A 19,159-nucleotide genomic window follows, 5' to 3' on the forward strand; every position below is an offset into this window, starting at 1 on the left:
ATATTAGTAAACACTTTTTTTCGTCCATTTTGCCATGTATGTCTCTATAATAGTGGATAATACACATACACTTTATTTCACATTTCTTACGATTTTAGTAGGAAAAGGCTGTTGTTTAAAGGCTGAAACATCTCACGGCACCCCCTTTTAGTATAATTATGTATTCAGTGATTCATTTTTATGCGAATATAATCCACAATGACCCTTTGGAAGGGTCCCCTTTAGAGAATTGCAATTTTTAAAGATTGATCAAAAATAATTCAAGAAACCCTCAGAATGCAGGGTTTGAGGTTTAATATTTCAAATTTCTCTTGGGGATCACGCCCAGAACCCCGCCCCTAGGAAATTCGGACAACTTCGTGATTCTCACCGGTGATCCTGTCAAGAAATGTGTTTGACCCTAATGCTCATAATAGTCTGTGCATATATATATTCCCCTATTGTCTTCATCCAACCAGGAAAAAAGCCATCGACTACAAAAAAAAAATATTGTACAGTGCCATTTCTCAATGACATTGGCTACATAGTACCGTAGTGAGATTTGGGGATGTATTTCTTGCAAAACACATGAAAAATATATTTAGCAAAATTTCAATCTGACAAGGCCGCAATCAATGTCCGAAACAAAAGCTAGGCATCAGCGTATGAAGTGAGGGTGGGGAACTGATCCCTTCTTTTTCCGGTAAGCAATTCGACAATGAACATAAATTCATTGCTACAGTCACGCTCTGGAAAATTATTTGTATATTGGTCCATAAGCTTGTCAATTGTACGGTAAAAGGTACGAACAGTCCCTTCCACCAAAGATCTCTGGCTGATAGTATAACATATTTGGAATACCACTTGGCGTTAAAACTTCAGCACGTTGTTTTCTTATTCTTGGTGAATTCCAGTTCTCCGCAAACATGTCCAGTTGATATTGGATAACGGAGAGGAAGCAAAATCGAACACATTCTTTATGTACTAGACATGATCCATTAAGAACCCCTGTATCTTGGAAATCCTGGAGACGATTTCTCCAAAACTGGGTGAAACACGTTTTAAGGCTACCCCAAAACCTTTCCATATGTTGATTTCCAACTGACCTGCCGATGAAAAAAGAGTTTTGTCCGCCATATCATCATTATGATTATATCGCAACGGTTTTTGTAAATCCAGAATTGTGACGTTTTCTGTTCCTGCATCCGATCGAACAACTCTTGGAAACATCTTCCTTTGTTTGATCCAATTAATAAGATACCAGTACCCAACATATCTCGGGTTATTGTTAGAAGGACTATCAACCATAAAATTTTACGAGAGTATCCATCGATCGCCCCATGTGTAGCTATGGCGTAGGGTTTTAATTCATCGTAACCATCGACATGAATCAGATAGTTTGGTCCAGTAATGTAGTACACTCTCCTTCGAAGAACTCAGCGCGATCTATCAAGTACACCCTGTTGGTCTGTTGTTCTTAGGCAGAGCCTGACTCTTTTTTGCGTAACACAAAGGCCAAAGCCTATGTTTAGAGTCCTCCACATAGTTTTGTAACCGGCATCAGCCATGCCATTCTAGTGTAAAGCCAAGATGGTCCATACAACTGTATTTAATGGTGACAGGTTATTACGCCGTCTGAGATGTAATCTTCTCTTAAGTCTCTTTAACATTGAACAACTCTTAAATGTACCGTGAACAAACAAAAGAAATCCACAAATCTGAAGGGACGTGTAACATAAATGGTGATAGTATCGGACTTAATCAGGCACAGCAGCATCGTCACCTCGGTACGGAATACCTGCTACATTATGCATACCGACACAAAGGAGACAACACAGAACCTGAAACATAAAACTGAAATAACACTTATGTTGTAATGATTAATTTGTTGCAAAAAGCAATGACGAAAACCTTTATAATTCCTAACAAAGGCTTTTTTGAGATTTTCAGAATAGTATATATAATCAATATATACAGCGGCAAAAATCATATAAATATATGTGACAAGAGTCCTTTCCGGACATCCGTGCCCGATCAAAAATACATTTCTGGGCCTTCTGGGTTCCACACCCGGGACATGTTCTGGTAATTTTCTGTAGAAAGCATGGGTAAAAAAGGAACGACTGTATTGAAATTTGAACATTTTAGACGTTTATTTAAGGTTTTTTGAAAGTCTAAACATAGCGTTCGGTCGAAATAAAATGAAAATCAAGGTAGCATATACATATCTATGTATGCCGACCATCTTGGATTTCGAATCAGCATAAAAAATACAAAAATTGTAGATGACCATCACCTGATCATATTTGCTTCAGTAATAAAAATCCCTGCCTCAAACCATGTCAATCTACAAAACGATTTTCAAAATTCGACATTCTGTATATTTTTCTGAAAAGGATAAATTTTGATCATTTTAATCCTTGTGGCGGCCTTAAAGTTCGGATCGTCTAATTACTTCTTAGTAGTTTAATTGCTAGTATGTTGATCTGGTGTTCCATGCATGCAACATATTTCTATTTTACTTTCAACGTTACCTTTGTTACCTTTAAAATATGGCTTCCTTCCATTCTGTTCGACACTTTCAAAAATTTATTAGACTGCAGTTGACCGAGCAGGTGAAATAGAGATATTCAATTTAAACATGCGAATAACAGCAAAAACTTCTATTCGGTCGATTGTTTGTTTGTTTTTTTAGTGTTCAATGTGTGTATTATGTGTTCGCATATTAAGCAAGTTGAAGCAGAAAATGATAAAAGGATGTTCTTTTAGCACCGTCCCTTAATGACCACTGTACTCTAATGACTATTATTACTCCTCGGTGTACTTTGGTCACGAGAAGGACACATTCATTTTTTCATTGAAAACTCAAATATATGACCTAATGCATGTGAGGAACTCTGTAAGATATGAGTCCATAATTAAGCACCGTCACCTGTTGGTCTCAGCTCAAGTATGATTACCCACTTGCACTTGTACTTCGGCCTGCAGAGTGCTCACAAACAGCAGAGTTTTTTTGAAATATTATTCTACTTAACTTTTAAAACCCAAATTAAAATGACTATCTTTTGCCATCTTTTGCGAGTTCCTTTCTTACACTTCATCATATGTATTTACATATAAACTTTTACAGGTATGTAATGGCGTAAAGATGATGAAATATGATCAGAAGTCCATGGCTACAGTGATATGATAAATTATTGTTATTGTTTTAAATTACATGTGTCCGGTTATTCCGACCTCTGACCAAGATAATCGTGCGGACTAAAAATAGAAAGGCTCTCACAATCTAAAAGTCCGACTGATTTAAACCAAATTTGGTTCAACTTGTCGGGAAAAAAATACTTTTCATTTCCCTTCCATTCAAACAATAACTGTCTTGACATGTTTTTCTATCAATGATCTCTATCGAGATTGTGCTAAGTATTTATTGATGATACAACACTAGGCATTGGCGGATCCAGGGGGAGGGTCCGGGGGTCGGAACCCTTTTTTTCTTCATAGTATATGTAAAAATCACGTAAAAATTGCCGAAAATTAGCTCCCAAAATCGTCCGTTTTTTCTCGAAACCTCTCTTTTACTGGAACCCCCATTTTTATTTTTTTAAAGACCCGCGACTGCTATATCCCAAATCCTAAAAACAAAACAAAACACAACAAAACTCCTCACCTTTGACTCTTTTACACTCCCGCTATGGTAACAACATGATAATTTTATTCCAGCTTATAACGCACAACCGACCTTATTATTTTGACTTATTTGCCACAAAGTATCCTTACAAGGGGTGTACCATATGCGTTTCCATAGTCAATAGATACTTTTTTTCCACCAATACATGGAATTAAAGGTACATGTATTACACAATGTTAGACAACTTTTTTGAAGGTAGTACAGTATATAAGAAAGGAAAATGATTTACTGTAAAGGACTTTCTGTGATATGTGTACTCCATTTCAATTTAAAATTGGAGATAGTAATAATTTCCTTAAATAAACTTTTGTTTTATCTTTCCTTCCAAATTTGTGTTACAAACGAAGAAATACATCACGGCAAGTATTGAATTTTTAGACACGAGACTTCAATACATTTGTAACTCCATTGTTTTAACAACTGATTCCATATGCATATTCATAAGTGGTGAAGTGTTGTCCAAAATATCTTGAAATAACAAATCTACAATTTGTTGACAGGTATTATTTTCTTATAGCTTACTAATATGTCATTACATTAATATTAGCAAGTCGATATTGTAATTCATTTTTTTCTACATCATTCCGACATGTTATCTTTTACACAGTGATTCGATTCCAGCTTATAACACACAATATAACTTATCATTCTGACTTATTTGCCACAAAGTATCCTTACAAGGGGTGTACCATATGCGTTTCCATATTATACTTATGGCGGAATATAGTCACGATAGCATTTTCGAAGGTCAACACAATTTATGGATTCTTCAAATAAAAAGAGTGACTTACTATTGGAATAGAATTCAACTTGTCGACTTTCTTTACATTATTTTCACTTAAAAAAAAGCATGTCCACATTGTGCCGAAAATTTATCTACATTATTCCGACATTAGAATCAACATGTTTGCATTAAGTAATCATGTCGACATTGTATTGCAAACTCGTTTACATGTAAAAGTCGTCATGATAATTGGTTCAAGATTGCTGTATTAAATATAACTCATGATTCCGATTTATTTGCAACAAGACTTAATTTCTTGTGTCCCATATACGCTTCCATTAATTTTAAAGACAATATAAAAATTAAAGAAATGAAGGTTTTCAAACAACGAATTGCATTTTGCAGTATTCTTAGCTGGAGTGTTGTTTAGAAAAAATAGTTTTGATATGTGATTAACGCGATACAAAGGCATATGTTTCAACCTTGATAGACTTTATTGTGATAAATTGTAATACAGGTATTTATCTACCGTTTGGTCTGCTTGGTGTTACTCGCCTCTGACATGATCTCCCACAGGATCTGTTGTAGCAACACACATTACCTGTAGTAATGATCAAAGTCGTACAGTTGGACATTTCATGTAAATATGTATAATGTATCATTTCATTATAAAGGCAATACCTCTGGGACAACCAGTACTTACTACAGAGGCACACAACATATTTTACCTGAACAGAATTTTTTAATACATTTCAAATAAACTTTTTGATTTTTATAGAATAATTACTCTAATGGTGTTTAAACAATGTGGAAAAGAAATTTCATTGCTACAAAAAGTGACATGCAATAAATGCCGACATTTTTAAATAGCCTATTCAATTGAAAAAGATTATTAGCTAACTTACATCTGCAGGGAACTGACGAAGTTTCATTGCATTTTAGCAATTTAAAAACTCAGCTAAAAGTCTTATTGTTACCATATTACATTTGTAATTAAACAAAATAATTGTACATAAAAATATTATTACTTTTGGTTTTTCGTTTGAATTGGAGTAATTTGTATACAGTCAATAACAGAATATATCAAGAAAGGTATAGAGCCTTACTTGCCATTTCTACAGTCATTATCTGACAAACATTGATCAGTGGATACGGAACAGTGTTTATTAATAACTGGACATTCGGGTCTGTTAACCTGAGAATTATATATTGTTAGTCCTGCTTTAAGCCAAAAACAAAAAAAAAAAAAAAAAAAAAAAAAACAATTGACTTAACATTAAAGATATTAAACTCAATCCCGATAATAAAGTAAAAAAAAAGACGATTAACTAGGATATTTATGTTTAAATAGTTACAAAATCGAAATCATTACCAAGCTTAAATGTATTTGGCAAAATTTCATCCAAAATCTTAGTTTCACTAATTTTGCTTCAATTTCCATACTGCTTGACCGGTGTGAAAACAAATGTTCTCATTACTAGTGACGTTTTTTGTTCTCAGAGTTCGATTGGCTTTGAATCGCCTCGATTGCCATTTTAGTTATATTTCAGTTAAATGAGATAATGTTGCTGTTTTCGTACCTTATATTAAAATTAAGAAGGGATTCGCGAAGATTTGAAGATCATTTAATCTCAGTTTCCGCTATATAGATGACGTTTTATCTTTAAACAATCCGAATTTCGGGACTTGATACCTCGCATCTACCCCAAATAATTTGAGATAAAAGATACTACAGACATTGTGAAGTCAGCCTCATATCTTGACCTACACTTAGAAATCGATGGTAAAGGAAAATTTCTGACCAAACTCTACGGCAAACGTGATGACTTTTCATTCAGATTTGTCATCTTTTCTTTCATCTCTGGCAACTTCCCTTCAGCACCTGTGTATGGAGTGTTCATATCACAATTCATACGTTATGTCAGAACTTATAAAAACTACGCAGACTTTTTGTATCGTGCTAGAACTGTAATAAATAGGCTTCTGGAACAGTTGCTACAAGATTAAAATTATCCCTACTGAAGGTTTATGGTCTTCATCATGAACTCTTGAATCACTATGGTGTACCCATCTGCACCATGAAAACTGATTTATTCAACGGGTCACGGTTTTCCTTTCCTATTTTTTCTAAACCGGAATTGATTTTTATGAGCAACTCGGCGGGTATTTAAAAAAAAAACCATAGGACGCATATCCGGCCGGTGCACCTGGTCCATGCTCCCAGTTTTATTATATTGCACAATCACACAACAAACCAATCACAACCGCGAGTTTTTCATATAATTTCAAATCACATAAATGAAGGTGTAATATCGGAAATGTCTAGCCGTCAACGAAGTAATCATAAGGTATTGTATTGTTGCGACTAGCCGTTGACGTTGCATCGCTTTTTCTTAATTTATAATTCAAATGATTTTTATAATCCCTAACCACGTGACGAATCATACGTTCATCAAACTAAATCCATTGCAAAAAGGGTTTTGCATTCACATGCATTTACTATACGTTCTATTTTATGTCTATACATTTATGTATCCATACTTTTCATGAGACATATTCTCATATTTTTTTATAAAATTTGTAGAGGTTATGTATTCACGAAACATAACTGTGAGCACATACATATAGATCACGTGAGGAAAACCAACAAAGCTGAATAACCATTTATCGTAACTTTTTTTTTTGTTTTGTTGATTAGTTCTGACCAGTTTATTATACGTTGTAATTATTTGTATTCTCCGTATTTATATAATCTTTTAAGTGGTGCTTTTATATTGGATTTGGTGCAATATAAATAACGCGCATTTACATATATTAGTTAATATTTCCAATATTAATTTCCTGTTATACACAAGCAATTAACAAGAAAGGGTTAGCAGGTAGACTTTTCTTATATGTTGCAACTATTGCATAATAAAATTAGTCTATTATCAACAGGCAAATATCTATAAAATATTTATCACACCTACGTTAAATTATTAGCTCAATGCGTCAAAAACAAATTCTACAGTTTATACGCTTTTGTATTTGATCAAGGCCGCTTCCGGCGTTCTCTATAGCTTTTGGGATGACTAATGATCAGTCCTTACATTATACATGATACGACAATTAATAGTTTCCTTCTTATTTGATTTACATTTGATGCAGTTCGAATTATTTTTAGTCGTAATTGCTGCTCAGATATTTTTTCAGAGAACCTTTATTAAATCAATAATATAAGTTGTCAGTATTATGAGTATAGCGCATTGAATCTGACGCACACAAATCTTAAAAATAGCATTTTACATAAACAATATCATCAGCCCCTTTCATCGAAGTCAAAAGAAGTAAAACTGGAATAAACTGGGCTATAACGGGCAGACAAAATGAGCAGTAATTGTTGCTTTTTTCTTTGGAGGACACGCCGTTAGATATCTTTGTAGAATCTGTATACCCTAAACTTTCCTGGTAAGCTTTTTTGTAGCATAAATAAATTGCTTTTAGAGGGAGTCCTCATAAATGAAGTCAATGCAAATTATACCTTTGACCACAAAACACTGAGAGCCTGATTTCACTCTGACAGGAAGTTAACTTGTAATACCAACTTTAATATACAGTAAGGATCTTTTACACTTTGTATCTTCAAGGACGCTTACCCTACCGGTGCACCTGGTCCATGGTCCCAGTTTTTAGTGGAGTCCGAGTTGTTCATTTACTTTTGTTACTTTGTATGTATGGTTTTAGTTACTTTATGTTCTTTGTTGTGTATGTCTGTTTTCCATGTCTGGTCTTTGTCCCTGGATTACATTCTTTTGATTACCCTATAACCTTGGTTCCCTTGATTACTCTTTCAACATCATTGAATGTTTGTTGCTCGCTTTTAAAGTTCTGTTAAGCTGTGGAGTGCATTTTACTTGTTCCGAATTGTTATAACTGTCACGTGGGTATTCTCTCAAATTTTCAAGTTGACATTTTAATGAGTACTCAAGGGAACCAAAGCTAAAGTAGTAATCAAAAGAATCCAGGGGCAAAGACCAGGATGTTGGTCAGACGGTTATGGTATTACATAGATTTTGTGATTCATGTCAAAGACAGTAAGATATTTTTATTGACGTGCTAGATAAGCATTAGTTGAATGAAATGTTGCAACACTTGTGCGTTAGATAAACATATGGGGTAACCATTTGAACAGATGTGACTTTGGTGTATTAGTCAAATGTGGTGACCTGTCGATCTCTTTTCATTTAGATGAATTACATGATCCACATTGGCGCATTAGATAGAAATTTCAGGGGACTCTTTGATCTGTTGTGACTTTGAAAAATAAAGTGATCCTAGCTTTGATACTTTATCACACTGGTGTATATGATAGACATATTAAGTGATCATTTGATCTGTTGTGACTGATACATAAGACAAATGGGATCATCCTAAAACATGCTCTGACGAATATGTCCTTCGTGTCTGTATGGTGTACAGATGGTGTAGACAAATAACAAAACATCGCTACATATATGTGTTCACTTTAAGATGTATTTAACAGACGGACAGACAGGTGTATATAACAGGTCAATTAGACAGTGCACATAGACCCCTAGAGCTCTGGTCCTTTGTGTACAGTGTACTGATTGAAGTGCCTTGAAAAAGGCAGTTAAGTATAGTTCAATCTAAAAATCATTTATGTAAATATTTTGAACACAACTATTTAGGTTTGAAAACCAGTAAATAAAGTATACAAATTTTTCATATAAAATTTGTACATCCAAGTAACACTTTAATTACTAGGCAGTTAACACAGATCTCTGCATGGTTTTTTAATAGAGCAATACTTTAAAGTGAATGTGCTGATGATAAATAAAAGAACTCAATTAGTTGGTGACATTTTAATAATAAAAAAACAAATTATTTGCAGAAGAAATATTGATCAATGTACTTATGTAGAAATGTAATTATAAAATTAAGGAAAAAAATGTAAAAGTGAAATCATAACTTTATATAAAACCATCACAGAAATTACAAAGTAGATGAAAACTTTAAACAATACATCACCAACAAATAGAGCAATACTTTAAAGTGAATGCACTGAAAAAAGAACTCAATAAGTTGGTGACATTTATATAGAACTATCACAGAAATTACAAGTACATGTATTAAAAACTAAAACAACTAAAACAGAACAATAAATCACCTACAGTGTACATTACAGAGATTTATTTACAATAAAAAAGTTTGATAATGAAATAAATATAAATTAAAACAGAATTATAAATCACCTACACATTACATTACAAAGAGCTATTTACAGAAAATTTAAAAAATACAACTTTTTTCATCAAATCTTAAAAATATTTGCATTTTCTGTTTCAGTGAAATGCACTGAGTAAAACAAGACCCCACAAGTGTTGTCAATTATCAGATATAAAAATATTACACCAACATGAAAAAAATCTATTTTTCTCATTCGAAACACTGAGTTGAATAAAACAAGATCCCCCAAGTGATGTCAAATACTTAGAATTAAAAAGATATTTAGATTCTGGTGAAAAAAAAATGTATAATTTATAGAGATCTGACTAATAGTAATCAATATTTTATGTGACTCTTTAAAAGGTTTCTGAGAGTTTCATTGTATGTTACTTCTAAAGGTGTTCGATCCCAACACCTGTGATGGATCAGCATTTCTATCTAACAACAATTGTAAAATATCGGTATGTCCTTCATTACGCACATCAGACAATAAATCTTTATGTTCATTCATTACTTCCTGAATATTTCCACCTTTAGTTATTAACAGTTTTACAATATTAAGATGACCATAAAGACATGTATAATACAAAGCTTTCTGAATGTCAGCACCTTTAGTTATTAACTGACATATAATATCAGTATGACCTTCCTCACACACTTCATACAATAAATCTTTATGTTCATTCATTACTTCCTGAATATTTCCCCCTTTAGTTTTTAATAGGTTTACAATATTAAGATGACCATAAAGACATGTATAATACAAAGCTTCCTGAATGTCAGCACCTTCAGTTATTAACAGTTCTATAATATCAGTATGACCACTCCTACACACATCATACAATAAATATTTATATTCATTCATTACTTCCTGAATATTTCTACCTTTAGTTAACAGTTTTACAATATCAGTATGACCTCTCCTACACACTTCATACAATAAATCTTTATGTTTATGCATTACTTCCTGAATATTTCCACCTTTAGTTATTAACAGTTTTACAATATTAAAATGACCTTTACTACATGTATAATACAAAGCTTTCTGAATGTCAGCACCTGCAGTTATTAACAGTTCTACAATATCAGTATGACCTCTCCAACATACTTCATACAATAAATCTTTATGTTTATTCATTACTTCCTGAATATTTCCTCCTTTAGTTATTAATAGGTTTACAAAATTAAGATAACCATAACGACATGTATAATACAAAGCTTTCTGAATGTCAGCACCTTCAGTTATTAACAGTTCTATAATATCAGTATGACCTTTCTCACACACTCTATACAATAAATCTTTATGTTCATTCATTACTTCCTGAATATTTCCACCTTTAGTTATTAACAGTTTAAGTATAAAAAGATGACCATTTATACAACTATAGAACAATGATGTTCTTCTATAACTATCTTTTTTGTTTAAATTACATTCTATAGAAATGAGATATTTAACTAATTGACAAAAACCTATCTTTGATGCTTCAATCAGTGGTGTAGTAATATAATGATAGGAATGCATGAATACATGATCTTTGATTACACTGTTCATACATTTATCATCTAATTCAAGAAATAATGTTTTACATGATTCTTTGTTCTGTTCCATGTATCTCATCAATTTGTCTTGAAAACTGTGTTTTTTTAATTGTTGGTTGTAAAATAAGGATTTTCCATCTTGTTCTTTGAGACCTTTGAAAATTCTGTCAAAGTAAAGATGTTCATCTTCTTCTGATAAATACAAATATGAATCATCTTGTTCTGGATCTTGACCTGGAAAAACACTTTTAAATCTGAATTTTTCAGCTATGAATGATGAAGGTGAATATGTAATGAAAAGTTCTGGATGTTGACGACCACAAATTACAGCAACCATATCATACAGTTTATCATGGGCTATTGTGTACGCTGATCCTGTTTTCTTGACATAAGTTCCATCAAGTCGTTTATATGTATCTCTTAACTGCTTTTTATCCATCTCAATGCCAAGATTTATTATGAAATTAGTTACTATGTCAGTAACTTTCTGTCTCATTTTTTTCTGGTATTCTTCTAGGATTTATATATGTTTCATCAAATCCATCACTGAACAGTACACATAGAATTAAAGCACAGAACTCAATTTTGTTGGTTTCTATCCTTATTTTTATATCATTCATAATACCTTTAATGGGAGATTTGAAAATTTCAGTAACTTCCTTGACTGTTTTTTCTTTTGACATCTTACAAAGTAAAGGAAAATAAGGATACTTGTCCAACATTTTACCTAATTTCTTTATATATCATTCTCAGATAGATTTGTGTATTTTTGTATCATTTTGAGTCTTTCATCATGAGTCAGTTGATGCTCTTTTGATTCTAGATCACATGAGTGTTCAGTTAATATCTTCAAAGACTTAAATTTTGTATCCTTGAATAATCTCATCTGCCTTGTCATACCATGTCTGCAAGTCTTGTTTGTTAATAAAGTTCTTCCCACAGATATCATCTACTACAAAAACCTGATTCTTCTTAATATCTCGGTTTTGTATGATATCGGCAGGACAAAATGATAGAATAATATCATATCCTTTCTTTTTATTTAGTTCCAGCGCCACATGGTGTATTATCGAAGACTTCCCAGACCCAACACCTCCAGTAACTACAACAACATCTTCCTTTTCAATCAACTCGGTCACATATTTTGTTGCCCTGGTAACCGTAAACATTGCTTCCTCTTTTTCCCATCCTTCTATATTCATTTTGTGTTTTTCTGAAATCAGATTTAACATTTCAATAATTTACATTTAATCATTTAGATAATTTACATGTTAATTCCTCAATATTATTAGATTGTCCAATATTATTTTAACGAGATGAGCAGCGAGTTTAATACATAAGTTTTATAAGCGCTGCAAAGTTTCCTTTTGTGACCATATTTTCGTGGAGTGCTACATGAGGTCACGCATGTTGTACTGCTTTACGATAATTTTCATTTCATTCTCACTTGACTGGTGTTAAGTGATTTTATTGTGTCTGTTGGAATACATAAAACTAAACAAATTTTACCAATTCCCAACATACAATCTTAGTGACATAAATAGTATTTCCTAACAAATGTAAACTGCAGTTATTTAGTCCCATTCAGGTTTTGATTATGTTCTAAATCTTCTTTTAATATTTGAATTGTCAGTCAAATGAACTGTTGTTGGTGTATGTTTTTGTCTGTCAGAATTACTGTTGTTGGTGTCAGCTGTTGTCTGTCACAATTACTGTCGATTGTGTTAGTTGTTGTCTATCATAATTTTTGACGTCACATATGTTGTACTGCTTAACAATAATGTTCATTCTCACTTGACTGGCGTAAGGGATTTCAAATAAAATAATGATAATGATATATATAATGATTCAAAATTATATTTTATTTATTTATTAGTCCCACTCAGGTTTTGATTACGTTCTACTTTTCTAAATCTTCTTTAAAATCTTTAAATGTTTGAAATTTCTATTTACAATACCATAATTACTTTTGTCTGCATTAGTTTTTGTCTGTGATAATTACTGTTGTAAGTGTCAGTTGTTGCCTGTAATTAATTACTGTTGATGGCACTACTTCATGTCTGTCACAATAACTGTTAATGTTTTAACTGCTGTCTGTCATTATTACTGTTGTTGGTCTAAGTTGTTGACTGTCAAAATTACTGTTGTCAGTGTTAGTTATTGTCTGTCATAATAATTTTTGATGATGTCAGTTGTTGTCTGTCACAATTACTGTTGTTGGTGTAAGTTATTACTTGTCATAATTAATGTTGTTGGTCTAAGTTGTTGACTGGTAGTGTTAGCTGCTGTCTGTCATAATTACAATTGGAAGTGTTAGATGCTGTCTGTCATAATTACCTTTGGTGTCAGTTGTTGTTTGTCATTTTTGCTGCTGTTGAAAGTTGCAGTCAAAGTTACTGTTGATAGTGTTAGTTGTTGTCTGACATTATTACTGTTGGTGGCATTAGTTGCTGTCTGTCATAATTACCATTGTTGGTGTCAGTTGTTGTCTGTCATTATTACTGCTGTTGAAAGTTGCTGTCACAATTACTGTTGATAGTGTTAGTTGTTGTCTGACATTATTACTGTTGAAAAAGTTAATTTTATCAGTCATAATTACAGTGATTGGTGCTATTTGTTGCCTGTTACAATAACAGTTGTTTGCGCTATTTGTTGCCCGTCACAATAACTGTTGATGGGGTTAGTTCTTGTATGTTTGTATTGCAGTTGTTGAAATGAGTGGTTGTCTGACAAAAAAACTGTTGATTGTGTTAGTTTGTGGTCTGTCAAAATGACTGTTGATGGCGAAAGTTGTTGTCTGCCTTCAATTCTGTTGTTGGTGGAAATTGTTGTCCATCATAATTACTGATGGTTGTGTGATTTGTTGTCTGTCATAATTACTGTTGTTGGTGAAATTTGTTGTCCGTCTTAAATACTGCTGTTGGTGTAAGTTGTTGTCAATCTTCAATACTGCTGTTGGTGTTAGTTTTTGTCTGTCAAAATAACTGTTGGTTGTGTGATTTGTTCGCTGTCATAATAACTGTTGAGGGTGAAAGTCGTTATCTGTCTTCAATATTGTTGTTGGTGTTAGTTGTCTGTCATAATTACTGTTGTTGGTGTAAGTTGTTGTCCATCTTCAATAGTGCTGTTGGTGTTAGTTGTTGTCTGTCATAATTTACGTTGTTGAAAATTGCTGTCCGTCAAAGTAACTGTTGGTGATTTAATTTTTGTCTGTCATAATTACTGTTGCTGGCATTAGTTGTTGTCTGTCATAATTACTGTTGTTAGTGAAAGTTGTTCATTGTCAAAATAAGAGTTGATGGTGTTGGTTGTTTGTCATTATTACAGTTGTTGAACTAAGTTGTTGTCTGTCATTATTACAGTTGTTGAACTAAGTTGTTGTGTGTCTTTATTACAGTTGTTGAATTTAGTTGTTGTAAGTCATAATTACTGTTGCTGGCATTAGTTGCTGTCTGTCATAATTACAATTGTTGGTGTCAGTTGTTGTCTGTCATAATAAGTACTGTTGTAAGTTTATGTCGCATAATCTGTTGATAGTGTAAGTTGTTGTCTGACATACATGTAATTACTTTTGAAAGTATTAGCTATTATCTTTCCTTAATGTTGACAGTCATAATAACTGTTGTTGGTGCAAGTTGTTTTCAATTATTTTTACTGTTGGAAGTGTTACTTGTTGTCAATTAAAATTACTTTTGAAATGGTTAGTTGTTGTTTGCCATATTACTGTTGACAGTGCAAGTTGTTGTCTGCCATATTTCTGTCGATGAAGTTAGTTGATGTCAGTCATTATTAGTTGTTAAATTTAGTTGTTGTATGTCATAATTACTGTGGATAGTTTAATTGTGTAAGTTGTTGACTGTCATATTTAATGTTAGTAACATTTATCTTCAATGCTGTTGTTGGTGGTATTTGTTGTCTGTCATAATTACTGTTGTTGTTAGTTTCTGTCACAATTACTGTTGATAGTGTTAGTTGTTGTCTGTCACAATTACTGTTGGTATTATATGTTGTCTGTCATAATGCATGCTGTTGTAAGTTGTTGTCTGTCATAAGAACTGCTTATAGAGCAAGTTGTTGTCTGAATTATGTCTGTCATCTTTACTGTTGTTGTTCTTTGGCACCAGCACTGTCTTTGTTATTTCTATTTTTATATTTGTCTTAATTATTTTGAATGAATTTGTTGTCTGATGTAGTTTTCTTTTTTGTATCTTTATTTTGTTGTTTTTGATGTTTATCTTTTACAGTCCTTTTTTGTCAGTCATTTCCTCCGTTGTGAGTCCTGTTGTTTTTTTTTATTTTGTTGTTTTTTAAGTTTATTCATGATTCTCCTTTTTTGTCATTTCCTCTGTTGTCTGTCAGTCTGTCATTATTTATGTTGTTGTCTTTGATGTTTATCTATTCACATTTATTCCTTTTTGTCTGTCATTTCTTCTATTGTATATCAGTCTGCGGTTGTTTATTTGGTTGTCTTTTGATTTTTAAATATGATTCTCCTTTGGTTTTGTCTGTCATTTCTTCTGTTGTATTATTGGATCGATAAAGCAATATTATTTATCTACCTCTCATATTCCAGTGTAAAATTTGTTCTTGTTCGTCTGGAAAGTAAATGATTCATTAAAGTAATAATATGTACTACTTCCCTATATCTTAGTAAAATTCTTATACAAATCTCATGTTTATCTGGAATTTTAAATTTCAAGAAGGTTTGCAATGTTTTTTTGTTTTGTTTTTAATTCCTTAAGCTCATACTTAAGGAACAATCATATCAACTTTCACTGACTTCCATTAAGTAATTTCGGAGGAGAAAATACTAGAAAGGAATAGCATTAAGAAAAGTGAAAAATGTCGAAAAAGGTCAATAACTCCACAAATGGCTAAACAGAATAACAGAAATATTTGGCCACAGATAGATCTCATCCTGCTGAACACTTTTGTCCTATGTCAGAATTTGGATAAACCTAACAGTATTGTAGATAAATGGAAACAACTTTAGTCAAGGTGAGGCAATAATATAGTTTTTTTTTTTTTTTTTTTTTTTTTTTTTTTTTTTTTTTTTTTTTTTTTTTTTTTGGCTGTTCCCCTTTTTTCCTTTTGTATTGTTTGTTGGTTTGGAAAACGAGTCCAGTGAATATTTGAACAATGATAACTGAAAACTTTACAAAATATTTTACTAGGATTTGTCACAGATTACATTTTGAACAGTTGGGCCAAGTACGATGGACACACCATTCAAATTTAACGGAGTGCAATCAAATGTTTAAAAGGTTTTCATCAGAATGAAAGTGGCCATAGAACTTAAAAATGTACGGACCATACAGACGTACGAAATCAGCAATTTATATTGAGGTGATAAGAATGGTGGGTGTGCTATCAGGCCATAAAAGAAGCTAAACAGCTATTTATTTCATATCTTGTATATACTTAGACAATTTATCACTACGCCTTTCCATAGTAATGATTGAGCAATAGGACGAACTAATTGACCTCTAGATGGAGTCAAAGGTCATTATTTCTGCCCTTTTCTTCAAAATTTTCAATAACTAGCCGGAATAATAGAGGACTGTATAGGATTCAACTAAACCGAAACAAGTAAAGTACACATCATTTCACTAGCCAAAATCAATTTTTACTAGCCCCGGGTTTTGGACTAGTGGTTAAAGGAAAGCACTGTAATAGTTAGAACACATTGAAATGGTCAACTGTAATTACAAATTAGCTTACAGATCACCTTAGTCCTAATATTTCAAATTTTCATTTTGACAGTTGGCAAAATTTTAATAATACTTCATCATCAATTAAAAGAATGAATTGATTGACCTGTACATTCTTAATATCACCAGATACAGATATCTATATCATTCCTTTTTCACTGGACCATCAACAATCAGCACAATGGGTGCCTTACAAGAAGCAGGAATTACTCATCTACCCAGATCACCTAGGATTAATGGGATTCATGCTGTTTGTTTTGTCTGTGTGTACTGTTTCAGTCACTCTGTATAGTACTATTAATTCTACATATTTTACCAGTGTAGTGTTCTAGACAAAGTGTTACCCTTATTTATACCGTGGGCATTGCTAATTTTCCTAAATACCTTTATTTTTTTTAAAGTAAAACAATTTGGCCCCATTATACATGTATTACAGCCTATTATCTTACCTTGTCTTTTATATAATATCTCAATAGATTCTTTTGAACAAGTTGGCCCTATGATACATGTATTACAGCCTATTATCTTACCTTGTCTTTTATATAATATCTCAATAGATTCTTTTGAACAAGTTGGTCGTATGATACATGTATTACAGCCTATTACAACAGGGTTATGTTGCTACAAGATTGAAGTCATCACTACAGAAGTTTTGTGGTCGTCATCATGAACTCGCGGATCGTTATGGTGTATCCATCTGCACCATGAAAACTGATTTATTCAACGGGTCATAGTTTTCCTTTCCTTGTTTGTCTACCCCAGACTTGACTTTTTATGAGCAACTCGGCGGGTGTTTCTAGAAAAGCAGAGGATGCTTACGCTAATGGTGCACCTGGTCCATGCTCCCAGTTTTTAGTAGAGTAGGAGTTGCTCATTTACTTTTGTTACTTTGTATGTATGATTTGAGTTACTTTATGTTCTTTGTTGTGTATGCCTTTGTTGTGTATGTCTGTTTTCCATGTCTGGTCTTTGTCCCTGGATTACATTCTTTTGATTACCGCTATGACCTTGGTTCCCTTGATTACTCTTTGAACAAGTTGGTCCTATGATACATGTAATACATCCTATTATCTTACCTTGTCTTTTATATAATATCTCAATAGATTCTTTTGCTTCTTTCATTTCTGCATTTGCTTTTTGACACAGTATCAATTGATTCTGTCTCCAGGTCTGATGCCTTGTCATCACCTTTCTGTTTCTGCGTTTTTTTAACCGTGAAATTGTAATTGAGCAATAATATTTTCCTCAAAAGTTTATCAACGAAATTTGATCTTTATCATTCTAGTGCTCGATTAATAAAATTTGTAGTATGTCAAAAAATGTGTCTGATCAAGCGCAGGTGCGATTCAGACTTGAGAATGGCTAACCAATAGATTGATCTAGTGAATACCTATTCTAAAAATAAAGTTATAACTATTTATAAGTCAGGGAATAGAGGAACATAGTCCAAATAATGACAACAAAATCTTTCAAAAAATAGTTTTTATTTTTTTTAGATTTGCCATGCCTGACAGACTTATTTCACTGAAAAACGGCAAGTCCGAGGTGCAGTTTTTTAGTCCCGGACGTCGGGCTCTAGGAATTTTTATCCCCTGTTAATGTATTTGAGAATGAGATTGAGTTAATAACATACATGTATGAGTAAAAATTGTCGCTTTGATTGGTCAATTCAGTCAACATTTAGTATTTATGCGAGTTCATCGACACACTTTATCGCTTCTTCTGTATTGTAGATAACCATTCAGGTGTGTAGCACACCGTCTCTACACTGTAAGACTGTTACAGTCTGTACATTCTTTGCTTCTAACTTATCTACGGTTATGCCGTTTTCTCATAGGAATGTAACATTCCGAGAGAATGCTTTGGTTTAGATTTATTCGGACCTTTCGGCTTCTTCATATGCTAATTTATCATGAAATAATTAGTATTTTTGGTTTTCTGTCAAGCTAAAAATATAGCCCCGTAAACAAACATTAGAGTGTTAAGCCAGTCACTTCCAGTTGCATTGCCTTTCCGGTTAATTTTGAAGTTGTCAAGCATTTGTTTTATATCAAAGGCTTTGTACTTAGTCAATTAAATTTTGTGTTTCAAAGTGTTATATAAACTGGCCATTATCACTGAGAAACTTGCACACACTACACTCAGCGACTTGTGTTTCTCTAACACTCAAGTCAGAGTTTTAAATCTGTATTAGTCGGTGAAACACGATGTCAGTCGGATTTTTTCACGGTGAAATGTGAGTGTAACACCCACCCAGCTCGGACATCGTGTATTCCAGTTGTCAATTGTGTA

At 32.8% G+C, this 19,159-nt stretch overlaps 2 protein-coding genes and 1 pseudogene across 3 annotated transcripts; all 3 read right to left on the reverse strand.

Moving 5' to 3' along the window:
• Nucleotides 1–591: 591 nt before the first annotated feature.
• Nucleotides 592–2,546, reverse strand: LOC148597011 (uncharacterized; annotated as a pseudogene).
• A 7,416-nt stretch (nucleotides 2,547–9,962) lies between these two features.
• On the reverse strand, nucleotides 9,963–11,928 carry LOC148597012 (uncharacterized). Of its 2 annotated transcripts, none has more exons than XM_088563363.1 (3): nucleotides 10,812–11,928; nucleotides 10,404–10,634; nucleotides 9,963–10,226 (listed from the first exon to the last, which is right to left on the reverse strand). In XM_088563363.1, exons 1-3 carry the CDS (start codon nucleotides 11,650–11,652, stop codon nucleotides 9,994–9,996), a joined length of 1,305 nt encoding a protein of 434 aa, XP_088419489.1. In that variant the 5' UTR covers nucleotides 11,653–11,928; the 3' UTR covers nucleotides 9,963–9,993. The 2 variants fall into 2 exon arrangements, with proteins under 2 accessions (XP_088419489.1, XP_088419490.1); XM_088563364.1 differs by having other exon boundaries at nucleotides 9,971–10,226; nucleotides 10,599–10,634.
• A 70-nt stretch (nucleotides 11,929–11,998) lies between these two features.
• On the reverse strand, nucleotides 11,999–18,017 carry LOC148597013 (uncharacterized). The gene is made up of 3 exons (XM_088563368.1): nucleotides 17,944–18,017; nucleotides 15,716–15,751; nucleotides 11,999–12,369 (listed from the first exon to the last, which is right to left on the reverse strand). Exons 1-3 carry the CDS (start codon nucleotides 17,987–17,989, stop codon nucleotides 12,014–12,016), a joined length of 438 nt encoding a protein of 145 aa, XP_088419494.1. The 5' UTR covers nucleotides 17,990–18,017; the 3' UTR covers nucleotides 11,999–12,013.
• Between the last annotated feature and the right edge of the window lie 1,142 nt (nucleotides 18,018–19,159).

This window comes from Perna viridis, chromosome 15 (genome assembly GCF_037379345.1).
Source record: "Perna viridis isolate PV_CMFRI_1.1 ecotype Kerala chromosome 15, ASM3737934v1, whole genome shotgun sequence".
Classification (NCBI taxonomy): domain Eukaryota; kingdom Metazoa; phylum Mollusca; class Bivalvia; order Mytilida; family Mytilidae; genus Perna; species Perna viridis.

Bases quoted from the DNA above. Each gene is read 5' to 3' on its own strand.
- LOC148597013 (XM_088563368.1), bottom strand. From the start codon at position 17,989: ATGAAAGAAGCAAAAGAATCTATTGAGATATTATATAAAAGACAAG. The intron at 15,752-17,943 runs GTAAGATAATAG...TTTACTTTCCAG, and splicing joins GATATTATATAAAAGACAAG to ACGAACAAGAACAAATTTTA. The intron at 12,370-15,715 runs GTAGATAAATAA...ATCTGATTTCAG, and splicing joins TTTACACTGGAATATGAGAG to AAAAACACAAAATGAATATA.
- LOC148597012 (XM_088563363.1), bottom strand. From the start codon at position 11,652: ATGAGACAGAAAGTTACTGACATAGTAACTAATTTCATAATAAATCTT. The intron at 10,635-10,811 runs GTTATCTTAATT...CATGTAGTAAAG, and splicing joins GTATTATACATGTCGTTATG to GTCATTTTAATATTGTAAAA. The intron at 10,227-10,403 runs GTGCTGACATTC...TAATAACTAAAG, and splicing joins AGAACTGTTAATAACTGAAG to GTGCTGACATTCAGAAAGCT.